This window comes from Pseudorca crassidens, chromosome 9 (assembly GCF_039906515.1).
Source record: "Pseudorca crassidens isolate mPseCra1 chromosome 9, mPseCra1.hap1, whole genome shotgun sequence".
NCBI lineage: Eukaryota > Metazoa > Chordata > Mammalia > Artiodactyla > Delphinidae > Pseudorca > Pseudorca crassidens.
In genome coordinates this window covers 26631698-26652500 of record NC_090304.1, presented here as the reverse complement: position 1 = coordinate 26652500, position 20803 = coordinate 26631698, and the positions used below count along the sequence as shown (strand labels likewise).

The 20803-nt window shown below is 41.5% G+C and overlaps 1 protein-coding gene across 4 annotated transcripts in view; it reads left to right on the top strand.

Moving 5' to 3' along the window:
- ELP4 (elongator acetyltransferase complex subunit 4) overlaps positions 1-19195 on the top strand; it is a 243847-nt gene extending 224652 nt beyond the window's left edge. For 2 of the 4 annotated variants that reach the window (XM_067749511.1, XM_067749514.1), the window contains one exon: positions 15566-17878. In XM_067749511.1, the coding sequence (XP_067605612.1) occupies positions 15566-15711 (146 nt within the window). In that variant the 3' untranslated portion in view covers positions 15712-17878. The other 2 variants (XM_067749512.1, XM_067749510.1) reach the window with 2 other exon arrangements.
- The last annotated feature ends 1608 nt before the right edge of the window (positions 19196-20803 follow it).

The following is a 20803-nucleotide window of genomic DNA, read 5'->3' as shown; positions in this document are numbered from 1 at the left end:
ATTGAATTTTAGGAACCATTTGATGATCTTTTTCCACAAATCATGCTTTCCTTTGCTTTCAATGCCTCGACAAATTTTTGTGCACTTATAATATTAAGGGAATCAAATAGAAATGTACAAATATGTCTATTTCATTTAACTTAGATCTTTAAAATTTAGAGAATTAACCCTACATAACAATTACAAAATCACTTTCCTCCATTAATTCATTTTGGAGCATAATTTTGCATATACCAAAAGGAACATTCCCAAAGCATACCTGCACACTCTGGCTGAAATGACCCCAAATTTCAGAGTTTCTACTTGAACCAGAGTGACTCTTCCTACTGCAGTGAAAACTTGAAACAGGATTTAGCCAATTCCATATATCAGGTTGTTGGTTCTTCTGCATTTTGAGGATCTTTCAGACCTCCTTGTAAAAAGATTTAGCTCAATGGTAAAGTTAAGTGGTGGGGAAAAAATCCTCCACATATAAAAGCAAATGAGTTTTTAGAGAATAATCTCTATGAGAAATTACTTCTAAATTATCCATGTGGAAATTAAACTTAGCTCTTGTTAACATTTCCGTAGAAATATGCATTTTGATTAAACCAAATAAATAAATACAAAAATAAATCCCTAGAAGTAGGCATAGTCATTTATCTATATACTCACAAATATTTTGCTCTTTTCTGATCATCAGTATTTTTTTCTTGCTTTATTTGCTTCATATCCTTTAACTTTATTTCCCATTATTCATGGAGAGGTTTTCTATCTAAGACTAAATTGATTCTCTGCATACTTCTTATCTGTGAAGTCACTTCAGCAGAGAGTTACTCTTTGGAGTAAGGTCCTCATCTCTAATCTGTATCCCTCAGCTAGTGCACTCGGTCTGGTGCTGCCCCATCACCGCCCTAAGGCATGTAGAGAGAGGGCTCTCGCTTTGCCCAGTCTGTTCACTGAGCTCCCTTTGAAATTGGTGAGGAAGGAGGTCTGTGGAGGGGAGAGATAGAGGTACTGGGTGACTATTTGAAACCAGTGTAATCTGTAAATCTGCCGTACACTTTTAGTGAGAATTGGGGCGGGGGTTTCTGAGTTAACATGCAGAAATCAAAAGGAAAATGGAAGTTTCATTTCATTACCGAGGGTTCTGATATGAAAGGGATTTTTTCTAAAATTTTACCAAGATTTCGGCAATTAATCTATACACTTAAAGATATTAAAATATTCCTAACATTGCCATGTTATATGTATATTTATATGTATAAATAAACATCACACTCATATACACACGCGCACACACACAATAGCACTTATCAAATAATACTGCTTTATACCACCTGGCTGTTAATTTAAATTTGGAGCAAGTGAAATATACACCACCTAGGAAGAGTGTACCTTTGACCATGAAGAGTGCGGAAAATCACCACTGTAATTGATACTTTTCATTCATCGTGAAAAGTTTTTACACTGTCAGTAGAGAGAAAGCCACATTTCATTTTGTCAAGCCAAAAACATACTACCTAACTGCCTTTGTATAAAAGCTAACACAACATGTCAAAAATAATAGCATAGCCCTCAATATACATTGAACTGGTGAAAGCAGTTAGGAACGGTTTGGCAAAGATAAAACGTAAAGTTAAGTTTTACATTATTTTCTTTTCATTCACATTCACACCAGGTAGACTTTGTCAAATACCTATAGTAAAGAAGAACTTGTTCACGCATGCAGAACAAAATAAAATAAGATTAAAAGCTCCAGGAAATCTGCCTGCTTCAAAAAACCATTAAAGTGTGCCTATCCCTCAAGCCTTACAAATGTGTTAATTGTCGTGTTTCAGTCATGTAAATATGTTTCAGCATAAAGTAAGCAAGATTTCCTGTTATAGAAGCACTGCTATCTGGGGGTGTGTGGGTAGGGAGGGACGAACAAGGACTAAATAACACACTGTAATGAAACCTGCCTTTGGGCAGCACATGCCTCAGTTCTGAATGCCCAGAAATACTTCACAGACGCTCTGGGCTGCCTAGCAATGGGGATTTCTAATTCTGGCTAGCTTGACAAAGTAAATACAACTATTGAACATAAGGCAGCTCCTAATAAAAAACAACAATTCCCCCTTGTAAACACCTACAGTTGGCCCCATTAAAAATTCTTTCTTCATATCCAGGAACTAGCAAACCCTTAAACGTGGGGATCTCAAAGTAACTACAGAGCAGTTGGGAGATTTAATGCTGTCGACATGTTGTACATTGCCATTTCCACCGAGCCCTTCATACCCCATCTCAGGGCTTTGTGGAGCAATGTTCTGCATACACTGTAGGGCATTATGCAAGCAAACACATTGGCTATTATGCTCCCAGGACTCATTCATGGACAGCCAAAAGGAAATCAATATATGTTCATACTTACATACGAAAATATATGGTTGAGGGCGTGTTCACCCAAAGCTGCCAGTTTGGAGTTACTTAGTGGACTGAAATTAGTGTGATAACTTAAGCAATTATCTGATTTCAAAATTCTCTGATCCCTGCTTTTTCCCATGTTAGAATTCATCTCTTCCATTAGCTATGTATCAGTCAGACCTCTGCCAGTCCCTAAGTTAAAGTGCATCTGCTATAGTTTCAGAAATCTCTAGGATTTAGGGATCAGCCTTGAGCTTACACACATATTTATCTGCTAACAGTTTACTGAGTAGGAGGCTTCAGATTATAGTAAAGAGCAAACATTAGTTTGAATTCTAGCAGACGAGCAGATTGTGCCTTTTGCCACCTCCAAAATAGCTTCCATATGCTTTAAGAGAAAAAAAGTTCTCATATAATTAGTAGTTTGAATTTATTTCTAAAAGAAGTGTTTTTTTCAAGCTCAACATTCAGATCTGAAAACGGTATATGTTCCTAAAATATCTTACTATTCTTAAGCCATCGGAGGGGTAGCACCAAAATATTGCTCCTAAAATGTTTCCTCACTTGTCTCGGGTAGAAAAGGGGCCTTCTGGACAAAGCAGGCTTGAAGAGCCCATCAAAACGACGGTCCCTCCACAGAAAGATCTCAGCCTTCTTCTGCTTACTGCCAGAGCAGCAGTAGGCCCTAGATCTCAAGAGTCTCTCAGCTTGGCCCTGCTCAAGCTTAATTCAGATTCTATACACTCTGGAGCTTATATGCTCCTGCCTGCATTGTGAGATCCAGAGCCCATACAAGCCTTGGGTTAAGCAGAGTTGGAGACCAGTCAAAAGGTTGCCAGAGGGAGAAGCCCTGCTACAATTCAGGAAGGATGAATGAGAGGGAGTCCGTTCAGGAGATATGGGGAGTCTCATTCAGGCCGTGATGCACAACCACAGGATCACAGTGGCCATGTGGGCCTTAGCCACCCCATTCCTTTATCCTTTATCCATCCCAGAGAAGAGGCTGGTGGTTGGGGGGGGGGGGGGCGGGTTAGGCATCTTTCACGGTTTCTACTGTCCAAGTTTAGGTCACAATTCAAGTCACTTTATTCCAACTGTTACCTAAATGATATATTTTTTTCAGTCCTGCTCATGTTAGAACATGAATGAGAATAAAATGTGCAAAAGAAAAAGGAGAGACCCAAAGAAAAGAAAAAGATAACTGCCTTTAGTTTGTGTAGAAAGCACAACTTCTTTTTTTTTTTTTGCGATACACGGGCCTCTCAGTGTTGTGGCCTCTCCCGTTGCGGAGCACAGGCTCTGGACGCTCAGGCTCAGCGGCCATGGCTCACGGGCCCAGCCGCTCCGCAGCGTGTGGGATCTTCCCAGACCGCGGCACAAACCCATGTCCCCTGCATCGGCAGGCGGACTCTCAACCACTGCGCCACCAGGGAAGCCCGAAGGTACAACTATTTTAAGGAAAGTTCTCCAGGGATAATCTAGTTTGTTCTCCATCAGTGTATGAAATAAAGGAGGAGAATAACATGACTCCCCATATCTCCAATGTCTGAAAGTTCAGGAACATTGGAACTGAAACATGGTGGTATTCTTATTATGATGTAGTCCAAAAGATGCTGACTCACATTTTAAGAGGATTAAACGCAACAAGCCATCCCCACAAACAGCACTGCCAGAGTCTTTCCTCCATGCACACTTCACACAGGGCCCAACCCCTCCACCTGGAATCTTCCTGCTGGGCAGGAGTGAGGCTGGGAACCACCACACCCCACAGGAGCACGGTGGGAGTGGGAGGACCCTGTGGGTCACTTAGTGACTAGAATGTCTTTTCTGAATCAAAAGAAAGCAAGAAAAAAAAAAAAAGAAAAGAAAGAAAGCAGGATCTAGAACAGCCTGTGTACACCACCTTTTGGAAAATTATGTCTTTAATAGAATACACGTCTGCAACAACTGTTGTTTTCTGTTATTGACCCACAGCATCCTCCCACTCGCACCGTGCTACTACCAAGCCAAACTTCTAGCCGCGGCCACTCCCCTGTTTGGTGACTGCTCCAGGAAAGGTGCCCTTTTTTCTGTCCTCCAAAAATGCCAAGCTTATTCCTACCTTAAGACTTTTGTATTTCATTCCCTTTGCCTGGAAACTTCTTTTTCAGGTCCTCATTGGTCTTTTCTGAAAATTTAGATCTTAGCTCAAATGTGCTCTGCAGAAAGGCTTTCACCAATTAGAGCAGTACCCCCAGACAGTATCGTATCACCATGTTTCATTTCCTTAAAAGACTTCTCACTGTCTGAATTATCTTCTCCATTGGTTGGCTTTCCTGTATGTTAGCTGTCTCTCCTTGTGTTAATAAGTGTCTATGTATTGTCCCTTTCTGAAGTTGTAAGTTTTTTGAAAGCAAGGATTTTGCCTGTCTTGTTCAGTATTTTACCTCCAGTGCTTAGAAAAGTTCTGGCACCTAGAGCAGTGAGTAAGAACGTGGACTTTGAAGCCAGAATGCCTGAGTTCAAATCCCATTTGAATACCCTGAAGTTGCAACATCACTTCGGTATTTTTCAGACTTGGTCACGTATTCTACAACCAGTTGAAAGGGAAGCTTGGAAGTAAAGTCTTTATTCAGGATGGCCGTATATCCCCGGGTTCTTCTCCTAAAGGAGGAAGGGAGAGTGGACACTGGAGGTTAATGACAGTCTCTATCAGAGTCCGCAGCCCTTCGGAATCCAAATATCCGTGCACAGCCTCTTCCCACACACTTACCTCTTCTTCAGGGGTGAGTGGGGAATCCTACAGCAGAGAAACTGCGAAAATTCTCTGCCCTGGCAGTAGAGGAGTGTAGCCCAGTTTGTAACCCTCAGTTCTGCCCTCTGGAAGGAACTCCCTTATCCACTCTCCTTTGTATCCCTTTAGAAAGTTATTCCTTGTCCGTTATCATTGACGGCTACGTGAAGTCACTATTAGAGTCTGGGCCCTTTGGGGGCTGCACAGTTTTTACAGCCCACTTATTGATAGATCAGATTTGGGGACTTAAGATTTCTTTAGGGGTTGAATACTCATAGACTCTTGACCAGGCTTGTAGTTTCTTTGGCAAAACAACCCCCTCAAAATTTTATGAGGTTCCGAGTTGATTTGCTTCCCTTTGCTTCCACATGCAAGTAATCACAGCCAAAGAGTTGTCTAGACATAGTTCTCGGGTTCAGCTGCAGGAAACAGATCCCATCTGATTATTTGATGCAGTCAGAAAGGTTATACCAGAAAACTGGGAGCTAGTGCAATAATTGGAAGGGCTGAAGGATAATGTCACCAAACTGGCCTCTAGGGAGGCTACTGCCTCCACCAAAGTCAGGAAGGAGAGGAACTGGGAGACCGCAACTGGAGCTATTCACTGAAAGCACACAGCTGCAATCTTGGGGCAAGTAACTTCCCGCTGCCGCTGCTGCCAGTGCTTCTTGGCCCCCATCAAGCAAGTCACTGGACACTGAAACACTGGGCTGGCCTCCATTTCCACAGCTGCCTCTCTGCTCCCGGGAAGCCTATGAAGCTGTTGACTAGTCACTAGAATGCAGAAAAACACAACAACAAAAAAAACTGTCCCTGCAACAGTGCTTGCCAATTGCAGCGGTAAAAGCAGGAGGAGAGCACCTGCTTCTCTTCCACCTTCTAAATAGTACAGCTGCATCTAACTGGATAAGCCTAATTCACACTTCTCCAGCCTCTTACCTGCAGGCAGACACGCCACAAGGCAGTTGAAATGGGTGCATGTCCACCACAACTCTTACCTTGTAAGACTTGAGTCTTATTTTCTGGCCTATCTGTTCTACCTATACCCATCTCTTTCATCTTACTTGTAACTAGCTTGAAGCCATCTGAAATAATTGACTTGAGAGGGAAGGCAACACCCTTAATCTGACTTTTGTCTCTGAGCCGGCCCCCATTTTCTGGCCAGCCTCTTAATGAGGTATTTCACCAAGGCTTAGGGGCAAAGAGATCTGTGAAGGTTGCCTGCTCTGGTGTGCAATTGCAGAAATAGCTGGGTTTTTTCAACTCTCTGACATCCCAAATTACCAAGCTTTTATTCACTTTAAGTTGTGAGCTGCAGGCAGGGCATTTCCTTTAATAGAGTTGTAGTCCCTCTACCTCTTCTTGCATATTCTATAGCTCTAGCCTAAGTTCATTTCTCTTTTGTAAATAATTTTGCCAAAAATGTCAAGAAGCCACTAACACAACAATATCCTGAATTTCTCCAGTGTTTCAACTAGAGCCACAGGCCTAACAAGGGTAGTTAGCTTTCCAATCTGTGATACTGACCTCACTGCCCACCTTCCAACCACTAAGCCAACTTAGATTTTTCTTTTTTTAAAACATCTTTATTGGCGTCTAATTGCTTCTCAATGGTGTGTTAGTTTCTGCTCTATAACAAAGTGAATCAGCTAACACATATATACAGAATCTTAAAAAAAATGGTTATGAAGAATCTAGGGGCAGGACAGGAATAAAGACGCAGATATAGAGAATGGACTTGAGGACACGGGGTGGGGGAAGGGTGAGCTGGGACGCGGTGAGAGAGTGGCATGGACTAATATATACTGCCAACTTAGATTTTGATGGTAGAACTCGATCCATTTTTCAGGTACCAAATTCGCCATAAGGAGGATATAGGTTAGGCTGCTATTAAAGAAATTCAAAAATGCAGTGGCTTAAATAACATGGAACACATACCCCATAAAAGCTCAATTCGGTGACCCAGGGCTCTTTTGGTGTCAAGATACCCTAAACTAATTCTGTGGTTTTGCTGTGCCCTCCTCAGCCCATAGCTTCCGTTTGATGGCCCAGGACAGCTGCTTCAGCACCTACCCTCAAGTCCACATTTCAGCGAGTGGGAAGAGGGAAGTTTGGCTTGTCCCTAACGTTGTGGAGCCTAGAGCAGGAATGCAAATAAAAGACCACATTATTATATGCCTCAATATTTTTAAGTTATCAAGCCAAAAAATCATTAAATATGCTTTCCCTTCCTTCCTTCACAAATATACCTACCTGGAAAGCCAAGTTTAAATTTAGGATCAGGGCTCTACTCCAGAACATGGAGACATAGGAAGAACGGGCCTACAGCCCATCTCCTTTCTCTCCCCACCCCTGTCTCCTTCCCACACACAGCGGGCAACGTGATTGTACTTGGGGACACCCAGGCTTCACATCCAAACTCTGTCCACACTCCCCATAAACAGCCACCCCTTGGCTCCTGCTGGGGCCCCAGGGTGTGCACATAGACAACACAGTTCGCCCACGGTGGACAAACCTGGGGAAGAGACCTGTGCAGGCTTTGTGGCCATTTGCACAGGGAGTTCCGAGGTTCTGAGTACCCAGAGTGTGTCCTGTAATGAAGGGTACAGGCTCTAGATGGGCACATTCCATCCCATCCCTTCACCCTGTTAATTCCTCACCCCATGAGGAGGGGTGGGTCAGGGCCCAGAGCGGGGGCCCTCTTGCTGGGGTCGAATAACGATGCCAAGGGAAAAGGGAAGTAATTGGCACCTCCCCCTCTCTAAGGATCTAACCTTGAACTTAATCATAGCACTTCTGCTCAAGATGAAGCAACCAGAGCTTAATCACTCAGCCTCAGCTATTGGCAAAGGCAGCTGGGGAGCATGGCCTTTATTCTGGGAGGCCATGTGTCCCACTAATACGCAGAGATTCTTTTACTCGCTGCAAAGGAAGAGAATAGATATTGGGAGTAAGCTAGCAATCTCTGCCACAGACACATGCCTTTTCACAAATCACACTTTTGTTTAGACAAGTGAGTTCTTCACAATCTGCTTTCAGAGAGGTGAGTTTGGAGGCAAGACAATACTGTCAGTTATAATTGACGGTCAGAATAATTGCACACCTGAGCATTTTTCAATGGGCAGCCAATGTGCAATGTTCCAGCTCTGAAATTTTGTCTAATTTTCAGATCAATCAGGAAGAACCAAATGAATTTTTTTCAATTCAAAGGATATAGTATGATTATGACATTCAGTAAAACAATTTTAATCCAAAACCCTGGGGATGAATTGGATCTTAAACAAACAAACAAAACTGAAACCTAAAACCTGACCATGTTTTGGCAGCATTTCTTCCAGAAATATTCGGCTGCTATCAAACATACACTTAGCAATCCAAAAGGAGCAAAAATATGGTTCTGGCATGATTTCCACTGCCCTACTCATATGTAAGAGTAACACAAAATTCACCAAAATTAGGCAAATGCATCTTCCACATTGCAAAATTTTAGCCAGATGTAGAATAACTACAATGTAACATTGCATTGTAATAATGTAATAATTATGGAATAATATAAATGCAATGATATAAAAATATAATAATTATATAACGGCATATAACACTGTGTGGGCTTTTTGCAAGTTGAAATAACACTCTGAAATCTTGTGAAGAAATAATAGTGATGATGAATAACATATCAAAGCCTGCTTCATCTGGTTCCTTCCCTCTACCCTCCTCCTAGCGCCCCCGGAAGGAAATCAGTCTCTCCACAAAGGAAATATCTCTCTTTTTATGATATAAGAGAGACTTTGAGGACTACTTTAACCCCTGCCCTCTGGGCTGGTGGGGGCATCAGGCGTGCATTTCCTTGGTCAGAAACTAAGTAGGGAGCCTTCCGCCATTAGCAGAAGCTCACACACACACAGTGAATGCTTCGGGAGGGTGATCGTTTCGCTGTGGCCCTTCTCAAAACTGTAGCTGACTACTGGTTGTCTCCCAGTATCCATTTGCTCCTTCTTCCATAGTAATGCGTTTGCTGAACATCTTAACATATTTTAAAACATTTCCCAGCCTCCCTCACAACCAGGTGTGGCCATGTTTAAGTTCTGGATGTGTATGGAAGTGATGTGTCCAACTTGCAAGTCTTCCTTCATGGCCCCTGCTTCCCACCAGCTGAGAGAGAGCAAAAAGATCAGCCTTGGAGCCAGAAGTGGGAGCCGCTTGTTGAGGATGGCAGACCAGTCCTTCCAGCTCAGCATTGCCTACTTCTGGCCTGTAAAGTGGGAGATAAATAAACTTCTGGTTTTTAGCCATTTTCTGAAGTGGGTTGGGATATCTCTGTATGGCAGCTACTTAGCCTGTACTCTAATTCATTCCCTACCATCCAGAGCAGTGCCTCATAACACAGAATATGGCTACAGAAGTCAGCAAATCATGCTCCAGGTTAGGGCATCAGACAGCTCTTGAAAGAATCAATGGAGTGGGATGGCAAGTCTTTTGTGCATTGGTTTCCTGCCCATGATATAAAGAAGGGGAAATGCTTTTAAAACGTGAGTGGAGAAGCTTCATCTTCTGACATTTCTTTTGTTATCGTGTCAGCATTAAATACATGTGCAAGATAGATTTTTTTTTTAATAAATATGGGCTTCCCTGGTGGCACAGTGGTTAAGAATCTGCCTGCCAGTGCAGGGGACACGGGTTCAAGCCCTGGTCTGGGAAGATCCCACATGCCGCGGAGCAACTAAGCCCGTGCGCCACAACTACTGAGCCTGCGCTCTAGAGCCTGCGAGCCACAACTACTGAGCCCACGTGCCACAAATACTGAAGCCCGTGCACCTAGAGCCCGTGCTCCGCAACAAGAGAAGCCACCGCAATGAGAAGCCTGCGCACTTCAACGAAGAGTAGCCTCCACAACTAGAGAAAGGTTGCGTGCGGCAACGAAGACCCAACGCAGCCAAAAATAAATAAATAAATTTTAAAAATAGATAAATAAAAATAAATAAATGGACCCCAAATTGCCTCTTTAATACAGCCATGCATATTTTCACTGGCCCAGAAGCCAGGCACCTGACATGCCCCATTTTCACTATTGTCTTACTAAGTATGAGGGAAACTATTTAGCCTTTTTAAATCTTCCCAGAAGCGGAGACAATGACTGCAGTTTCCTTTTATGTTTATATTTCTTTACAGCACTGCAGTAGAGGGCAATGTGTAGTAAATGCTCAGACTTAGTGATGAGACCTGCTGGCCAAGTCCAATATTCTGTTGCTGTTGCTTACAAATGTATGTTTTTCATTAAATTTGTAGATTCGCTTCCTTGCCCTAATAAGCTCACTTATTTTTATCTTTCCCAAAGGTATTTTTACGAGCCACCTCAAATGCCTTCCTGAAGCAAAAAGAGGTAGAAATAAATTAGTGTAGTACTTAATAATTCACAAAACACTTCATATCTCATATGATCCCCATAACGGTCTTATGAGGGGAGAATTATTCACTTGTGATAGATGAGGATACTGAAGCTAGGCAGGTGAAGTGACTTATCTGAAGTCACATTGAGAGCGAGTGACGGAGGGAGGTATTAAACTGGCTGCCTCTGTGAAGGGACCAATGTAGAACCTATATGTTCTAAGGTGTTTACAAGTTTTAATTTAAATTCGTTGTGTTTTAAAGAAAAAAGAAAAAAACTATTAGGAAGTATTTTGAAATATTAACTCCTATTTCTGTGACTGTGAGTAATGGAAAGGTTGACTTTTCAGGAAATGTCATAAATTTCAAAGAATTAAAACAAATATTCATTTCCTAATGGTTAAAATGTACTACATCAGTTGTTTTCAGAAAACAAACAGTGCCTGTTGGTTTGGTCTTGGCAAAATATGAAAAATATAAATTGATTTAACTTATTTTAATGGTATTTACCTGCAATTTGTCTCAAATCCAGGTGTAACCTAGATTCATTATCTTGCCCCTTCTGTCTGGGAACTGTGAGTGCTGAGCACAGGTCTGGCAGGCTGGGAGAAAAGGAATTAGGAAGAGAACCGTGGAGCCAGGAAACCCAATCCTATGTACGATCAGCAGAGGTGCTGACTCAAGAAGGAACAAAATATAGTCAGTGGCTCAGCCCAACAAAGGGACAGAGAGGTAGGCAGAGGGGGAAGAATCTCGGTCCAGCTCGGCTTGGTACTCCCTGGGGCCACAGAGCAAAGCACTTCAGCTGCTACTTCTTTATTATGACCCAGGGCTTCCTATGGGGCTAAGGGTGCCTTTTGGCAGGAACTCCCCTTATCCGCCAGGGCATTTTGTCAGCCTCGCTGTTTCCCACCTTGAAGTGCTGAAGAAAAGGGACCCATTAACGCAGTGGGATGAATCGCTGTAAAGTACATAGGCCTCTGCGGAAGCTTGGGAGTTGTCGCACCTTTCCCAGATCCCTTTGCCTACATAGAAATCATCATTCTAGACAAGGCATTCATGGAAAAAATAGGCAGGCAGTCAGCCAGACAAGCATCTCCTTCCTCAGCAGCACAATCCCTTCCTCCCAGAATTTGGGAAAAGAAAATCAGGTGGAAAAAATTTTAGCTCTAGATGTAAGGTAGGGCTTCCCTGGTGGCACAGTGGTTAAGAATCCGCCTGCCAATGCAGGGGACACCAGTTCGCGCCCTGGTCTGAAAAGATCCCACATGCTGCAGAGCAACTAAGCCCATGCGCCACAACTACTGAGCCTGCGCTCTAGAGCCCACGAGTCACAACTACTGAGCCGCGAGCCACAACTATTGAGCCTGCGCTCTAGAGCCCACGAGCCACAACTACTGAGCCGCGAGCCACAACTACTGAGCCTGTGCTCTAGAGCCCGCGAGCCACAACTACTGAGCCTGCCCTCTAGAGTCGGTGAGCCACAACTACTGAAGCCTACGCGCCTAGAGCCCATGCTCCGCAACAAGAGAAGCCACCGCAATGAGAAGCCAGTGCACCACAACGAAGAGTAGCCCCCCGCTCTCAGCAACTAGAGGAAAAACCCGTGTGCAGCAGCGAAGACCCAGTGCAGCCAAAAATTAAATAAATGGATAAAATAAAATAAATTTTAAAAAAAGATGTAAGGTATGTTTTTGGCTCTGGCCTCAGAACCCCAGGTATAAAATGAGAAAGATGAATACCTTGATCTGGTTTACAAGATTGAATCTCTACAAGATTTTTTGATAGTCTTGATTTTTACTGAAACCATAACCATTATCAAGGTCCAAACGTTTATACCCCCACAGCCTTGCAGCTTTGGTCTAAAGAGGTCACCATGCTGTGTAGAGTATCTTACAGCACATTTTCTCAGAAGACAGATCTGGGGTACAGCAGCATCTGAACGTTGACGTGTCAAGTGTGTAAGTGCTTTGGAAGCCTCAAAGGGAAAGTGCCTGACACACCTGGCAAGCCTGCAACCTGATCTCTCCTTCTTCCTCGCTGCTTCACATCGCACTGACGTGGTGCACGGGGGGAGGCTTAGAAAGGGAGAAAACAAAACCCACTGCTTGAGAATTTAGGCTGCAGAGTAAGCTCATTCAAGTAATAATCAGCAAAAGCTGGCAAAATCACACGTAGATTCACATGTTTCCAAGAGCCATCCTTTGGCTTTTTTCAAAGGACACGGGTTTGCAACTAGCTTTTACGGTGTGACATTTGGTTAGAAGCATTTAACCACATCACCCCAAATTTTTGTGCTCAGAAGTTACACACGAATGGTATTTGACTCTTCTTCAAAGCCATTCAACCTGAAAGATTTCCAAGCATGTCACACATCACATTTAGCTACTTTTGCTATGAAGGGCTTTCCGCCAACTGGCTCACACTCATTGCCTAGAGAAGCAAAGGAAGAGAAATTTTTAGCAAATAGGTAAGCTCCTGAAATAAATGGTATTATGCTGGTTCTGAATAAACTACATTAGTTTCCTCATTTGGATTGTCAGAGCAGTAGAAGCCTTCCACCAAATGCATCTTAGAGATGTATCCATTCCACCGTTAAGCAAATCACCATTTCTGTATGTCAGAACCCAGTTCAGTATTTAACACCTAGCCCATCTCGGTGAAGCTTTTTCTGGCCCCCTTCCCCGCAGCAGGATTTCTGCTTTGTCTCTGCTGTTCTTGTAGACAAAACTTGGACTGCTCACTATGAGGGTTACCTGTGTGCTTGCCTCATGCCTGTTACTGGATTGTAAGGCAGCACGGAGTGTGGAGGGTGCTCTGTTCACATATCTTTTCAGAATGCCTTGCTTCGAGTAGATTCTAAATATTTGTTGACTCCAGTTGATTTCCTAAACAGCCTAATCACCATCTGACCTCATCTTTGTGAGGTCCCAAACAAAAGTACACACACACACATACACACACACACACACGAAAACACACACATAAGGGTTTTTTTGTTGTTTTTTTTTTTGCGGTACGCGGGCCTCTCACTGTTGTGGCCTCTCCCATTGCGGAGCACAGGCTCCCGACACGCAGGCTCAGCGGCCATGGCTTACGGGCCCAGCCGCTCCGCGGCATGCGGGATCTCCCCAGACTGGGGCACGAACTCATGTCCCCTGCATCGGCAGGCAGACTCTCAACGACTGTGCCACCAGGGAAGCCCCCACACATATGTTTTTTAATGGTGACTTTTCTTTAAGTTTCAGAGAGCCTTCAGGTCATGCATATACCCTAGTCATTTTTCCTTTGCTCATTAGCAATTACTACAAGATCTTAAAGAAACATTTAAACTCAGCCATATAATTAAATATCTCTTCCCCTCCTGCTTCCTCACATGAACATTGATAGAGTTAACACTACTGCAAAGACATTCGTGTCCTCAGACTTTAGAGTCACGCATGTCTTTTAGATTCCTTCCTGAGCCTTTCACACTTTCATTTATACCTTAAATCCTTTCTGAAACTAGGGTATGAAGAAATGAAAGAATTGTTTAAAGCAAAGGCAAAATATGTCTTATTTGAGTTCTTTTTTATTATTCAAGAAATAGACATTTAATGACTTAAGTGACAGGCTGGGTGCTAAGCATACAAATGAATAATACTATATTTATATTACTGTATGGATATTATAGCTTTTCTGGACCTTTCTGACATCTTTGTTGATCACATATCTATATAATAGTGTCTTTCATCCTAGATATACTTGTACCAGCAAACTGAAATCAAGGAAGAATATTTTCATAAATTATTTTTAATGTTTTAAAATGTTTTGATCCTTGCACACAGCTTGTGTTTACATGACAATAAACAAGCCTTTTATCAGGAAAGAAACTAGCCAGAACATATGCTGGTGGATCACAATATTTTGACCCCAAAAAATGGTTTTTCCCTTTTTCATCTTGATTTTTTTTTTTTTTCATATTGAAAGGAGTTTTCAAATGAAGGGTGTTTCAGGTAGGTTGTCTCCAGGCCAGTTCACCTCATCAAGGCTTTGCTTAGTCATCAGGGGATGACCCCATCCTGCCCTACTTACCTTTAGCCTCACACACCCACTCTGCCTCATGCAAGAAACATGTTCCTTTGAGTTTGGATTTTTATGAAACAAATCATGTGGTCTGGGAGCACTGATAGTTGAAGGAATTTGATAGAGAGCCTTTTGAAAACCAAAAAAGGTCTTTTGAAATATGAATATTTCTCCCTAATTACAGTAACTGTTTTGTAATGATGGTTGGTTACTGGCTCTCCTTAAATCAACCTGTATCTGCAGAAAAACAGTTAGGATGGAGAGATGTTCAAAGCTACACTGTATGTTTGAAAACATGACCCAACATGATGCACAGAAACTACCAAGACCTATAGCAGATGTTATGGCTGACTTATCTGGGCGTTTGAAAAATATTGACCCTTTGATTGGTATCATTTTTTTCATTATGTCAATATGACATTTGTCTATGAAAATTGTAAGTTCCTTAAAGAAAGTATAGCCTTAAAATAAAAATCGTTAGGTCAACTTAATAGACAAAGGGAAACAAGCATTTGTGGGAATCCATAATTGCTGAAAAGCTACATTCAGTTGAAAAATAATACCATCTTGGAGCTCTAGCCAAAAAAAAAAAAGCCAAAAAACAACCCTGCCATTATTATGTGATATTTTTCAATTATGCTTTTATTTATGCACTTCCATGTTTTCACTTCTACCTCAGTAAGAAAAATCTTAATACATTTAGGTTTGGACTCTGGAAATGTGCCACTAAGATTCCTGGTCCAGTTTCTGTAATGGCTACAATTTGTAAAATCTAGTAGAAATAGGATGTGATTATATTGGGCTTCAGTCTGAAGAACTGTTTTAGCAGGAATTTTATATGCAAGACTAAATGCTGATCAACAGAGCATAATATTGTATTCTGAAGTGTGCTAGCAAAAGCAAAATTAATTATTTCTTTTCTTCTTTCTTTCCTTCCCCTGAAATCTTCTGCCATAGCGACTGCATTTGCCTCCAGACTTGTCAGACACAGTGAGCCGCTCGAGCAAACAGGATCTGGCAGAATCCGCCAAGCTGCTGGGCCCAGGCTGTGGCATGACGGCCCGAGGCAAGAAGCACCTGGACTTCTAGTGATTCCTCCTTAGTGGTTGATGCAGAATTATATGACACTCTAATTATGATTGCTAATAGCTTATGTAAATATTTTTCTTAACGATTTGACCTCCAATCCTTGAAAAACAGTTAGGATTGCAAAATGAGGCCACCGTTCTTTGTTATTTTAACCAACTTTCTATACAGAAATAGTACAGCAGAAATACTTTCACTTTAAATTTTGTTTTATGCTATATCTAGAGAAAATAGATAATTTTTTTTTTTTTTTTGCGGTACGTGGGCCTCTCACTGCTGTGGCCTCTCCCGTTGCCGAGCACAGGCTCCGGACGCGCAGGCTCAGCGGCCATGGCTCACGGGCCCAGCTGCTCCGTGACATGTGGGATCTTCCCGGACCGGGGCACGAACCCGTGTCCCCTGCATCGGCAGGCGGATTCTCAACCACTGCGCCACCAGGGAAGCCCCAATAATTTTATTTTTAAATAAAAGCAAATCAAGATGCCTTACAGTGGTCATTAGTGTATGTGTGTTTAAGGCACTCAGGTCATGGTAAAGTGCATGTTACAGCAGGTAGCATATAAAACATTATGAAATTCAAAATTATATATGAAAAACGTATTTTCTCTTCATTTCTGAAAAAGACACCTCCTACCAAAAATGCTAAGGTTTTTTTAAGAAATGAAAAAATGTTTGCTAATATATGAAGACTAAAATAAAATGAATTTGCATTTATGCATCCTGTTATGAAATTGATGAAAACAAGATAGTATTTTGGGATTAAGACTCCATTAAAAATAATTAGTCTGCCCTAGTAGTTAATAAATATAAAGAACTTGAGTGATAGAAAACTTAGACAAAGAAGTAGATGGTCTCTGTTGAAACAATTAAAGTCTGCACTGTGAAATTATGTCAATAGACATAATTCAGGATTGAAATTCAAACCGACAGCTACATTCATGCTAGGATACTGGGGAAAAACATGTATTGAAGCTTGGTGAGAGATTTTTACAAAACATCGGTCTGAGACAAAGTATAAAAAAGCTAACTCAGATTTCCATTGCATCAGGTAAAACCCTTTGTTAATTATGAACATTGGTAGGTGTGTACAGTTATAACAATATAAACATGGCTTTGCGGATATATTGAACTCGTTTTCATATGAAATACTAGTTTTTTGAATCATAGTTCCATATTCTCAAAGCTTTTGACAAATAGTAGACAAAAAGTAAAAGTTAGAAAAGTAACTTGAGTCTCAGTTTTTAAAAAAAGCTGTTTAACATCTGTTAGGAGAAACTGAATTTTCAAGATACATTTCCAAATATATTAGCCTATCTTGAAGCAGTTATATCTAGCATTTTTGAGCAGTTTGCTTTTAATATACCACAAATTATACTTTATTTGTTCTTGACAACATTGCGGAAAACAAAGCCTAGGTTTTTAAAACTGTCTAACCGATATGATGAATGTCAGTCACTTAAAAAAAACCCACTGTAGCATAAACACATACTGTATACAGCTTTTATTCAGAATTAGAATAATTGAATCAATGACAGGATGTCAAATCTCTCCATCATATCCTGTCACTACCAGTTTATTTTTTGTGATCAAAATCAAAAAGACAACTATTTTGTCACCTGCTATTTCATTAGTACTAAAAATCAGGTTTCTTCTTCTATTTTTTTAGAATGTCTGGTTTATTTTTTTCACTTCTTTTAATTCAAAAGACACAAATTCTTCCCCATTTTCTTTTCAAAATAAAGTTTAAGAATTGATCTGTCAGTTAAAATTAAAGGGCTTTCATATTAAGCAAAGGTGCTTTTAAAATGTAAAGCAACTTCAAAAAATCAGTTTAGTCCATAGATAATAAATAATATGCAAATACTCCACAAAAGCTTTGCTATGTCCTTTGAAAGCATTATGAACAATCTGAATTAGCTCAAGTGAATATTTTAGTTGGGTTATTATTTTAATAAGGCTAACCTTTTTCTCACCGTGTTGTGATTCGTTTTATACAAACACACAACGGAAGAATTACATAGCATTTGACATTGAAAAGGAAATGTGAGGTCATCGGATATGAAAATTGCTTGTCAAAAATACTTAGTAGGTCATCGATTTACTACCCTAGCTACCGTGTCTATAAGATTAACAGCCAACTACTATTTAGTATATGCTTTGCAAATAAATACTATAAAAATTGAATGTGCATATTTGAACCCTTATTTTAAATATAAAAGAAACTTTTAAAACTCAGTGAAAGTGCATTTTGAACAATAATAGTACCTGGCCTTTCCAAAAATCAGATTCAGGTACTTTGTGGGTCTGATTCACTAGGCAAGCTTTGTAAAAAACAAGCTACTGGAGAGGGATGTATATTTTTGTTTTGCACTGATAAAAACCCACTCTAAAAATGTGTTTTCTTTCCTTCTGGAAACATCAATTGTCCATATGCTAATAACTTACTACATAAAAATACTGGTCCTCAATAATGCTACTGTAGGTATACAGACCATTTTGGTATATTATAAAATATACACTCTGTTGACAGATTTCTTTTTCAATTATCAGCTTGTCTCAAAGATTTTAAGTAACAATGCCAAACAGTGTTTGAAACGTCCTCATATCTTTTAAATGTTTCTAAAACTTCTAAACCCTCTATGGTATTCATTTCTTACGCTAGATTTGCCTTTCTTTAACATGAGGTAAATATTTTGACTGCTAGAGTCTGCTCAGGTGCTGGGGTTCTAAGACCTTCCGAATTTCTTTATAGTAGCCACCAATTTCCACCTCTCTCTTCCATTTATTCTTTATCTCCACCTCCAGGACCTGCAAATACTAACACTAGACAAAATAAAACTACTTCAAGAGGAAGCAACACTGCAATCAATTCCCTATCTTTTAAAGAATCAACACACGAATGCACATACAAAGCAAAAGTAGGGGGAAAGCCCTATTCATTTGTTTAAGCCCATTATGAATGTCATTTCTAAAGCATCATGTTAATGCTTTCCAAAGATAGTCACCATCAACACCACCAAATTTAAGCAATTCTAACCCTATTTACACTTTGAACTTCAAAACTGAGCAGTGAAGTCTTTCAGAACCGAGGCAAAAAAAAAAAAAATTTTTTTATCAATAATAAAAAACAGATGAGGTTTATTCTTGAGGAACAGAAAAGGGAAGAATTTGTGTTTGGCCTTGGTGAGCCAAGGGTTATACATAGAAGAAAACCCTTTAAAAAAAAAAAAAAAATCTCGTTAACATTAAAGCCCAGAGCAAAAAGAAGAATATGGACAGCATTCTAAGATGACAAACATTCACCAAACAAAGCTGAATCTTAGAATAATACTGTATGAATGACTCCTAGGAAGCCTCGTTATGATTTTTTTTTAAAGGAGGAAGAAATGACTATGTGAGCCACGTCAAGAAGCAGCTGCTTCCCATTCAAGAGGGGGCACAGCTTTGGGGTGGGGAGGAGGGATATTCCGGGAATTCATTATAGTAAAACGCATTTGTTTACTTGGAGTAATTTGAATGTTTCTTACTCAACCTTCAGCTCGAATTCTGTTCACCTCGTCTCCCTAAGTCAGTCAAGTTTGGAGAAAAATCATAGGCTGTAAGTCTCACGAGTCTACCAAGGACATCACAACTAGATGGCCACCATCCTGGAAGATGGCGTCAAAGCATCCCTGAAGAGTTCCCATTCATAAATATATAAATATACCTATCAATAAATAAACAAGAATTAGTTCAAGAATGAGTAGAAGGCCACCTCGGGGCAGTGCTTCCACACGGTATCTGCCGTGCTGTCCCCAAGGGCATGCCTGGAGCTCCATTCAAAAGGACAGCTCATCTCCCTAGGGTGAGGGCACGAGGCAGAAGGCAAGGCAGCTGACCCATCCTGCTGGATCAGAGGGCATCTGCAGCTGAGTGGCCGCTTCAGACTAAACCAGGGTGCTGAGCCACCGCGCCCTGGCAAGCCTGACCCTCAGAGGACACGTGTACGTGCCTAAGTGCACACAGGCAGCTCTCCTCTGCGGCCACAGCACTCCCCTCCTCCCGGCCTCAGCTCCTGCACCCAAATGCCACACCCGGTGCTCCAAGTCTCTGCTCTCTGCACAACAGAGCCGTGGGCCAGGACCGGCTGCCTGACGCTGGCCCAAATCAGAGTCACTTGGAAACCGTCCCTTCTTGCAGGGAAGAAGTGAGCCAGCCAGCGGCTGTCACACACACTCACACATAGCCTTCCTCTGACAGTTCCCTGGGCACATGTCCCTCAAGGAATGTAGGCTGCAAAACGTTAGGAGGTAGAAATATCTGCACGGGCGACTCTACCAATAGTGCGTACGTGCGCACACTGCCGCAGAAGTGTGCACGCGTGCAGCGCAGGCTCACAGTCAATCAAACTACATGCACACGTATAAAAACTGCAGTCAGCATGTCTCAGTGTGCAGGCAACTCTGGTGGAATATTAATATACAGCATGCCAGACAATTATCTGTTCACAAGTAATTCTTTAACTAGAAAATAGTAGATGTTAAACTAGAAGGTTATTTTTTAAAGCCTCCAATTAATTTCTCTATTTCTGATCATTTGCCTTTGGGGATTTAAAACAAAACAAAAAAGGAGCAGAGTACAATTCAGCGGAAGTGTGTCTTTGTCCCCAGAGGGTTTTGCCTGTGAGGCATTTAATCTAGGTCGCCAGCCCCCCAGCCTTTGACTGAAGCTTGCAGAAGAAACTTATCCATATTGACTTATATGTTACACAGAACAGACAGAAATAAAAGTCTCAGACAGGCCTTTCTCACCCAACAAAGGCTTATTTTTTTCCATCCTTTGCTTGGGCTCAAGCACTCCTGCCCTGCGTGCCGCCACTTTAAACATGATCAGATCTGTGCTTCATTGCAAATAACAACTGACCAACAATGGGCCCTGCTTCATAGATTTGGGAATGTTTGGCTTAAGCTGCCAATGACTGAAGGCCTTTAACTCCCACCGGCCAGTCACAGTCCGCTTTGTTGTTGTCTGTTGATGTGTCTGTGCTCATTATTCCTTGACATGCAACATCCCCCCTCCAGCCTCCACCCATCCACAGCCGCACAGAAAGCGAGATTCAAATGGGAACAG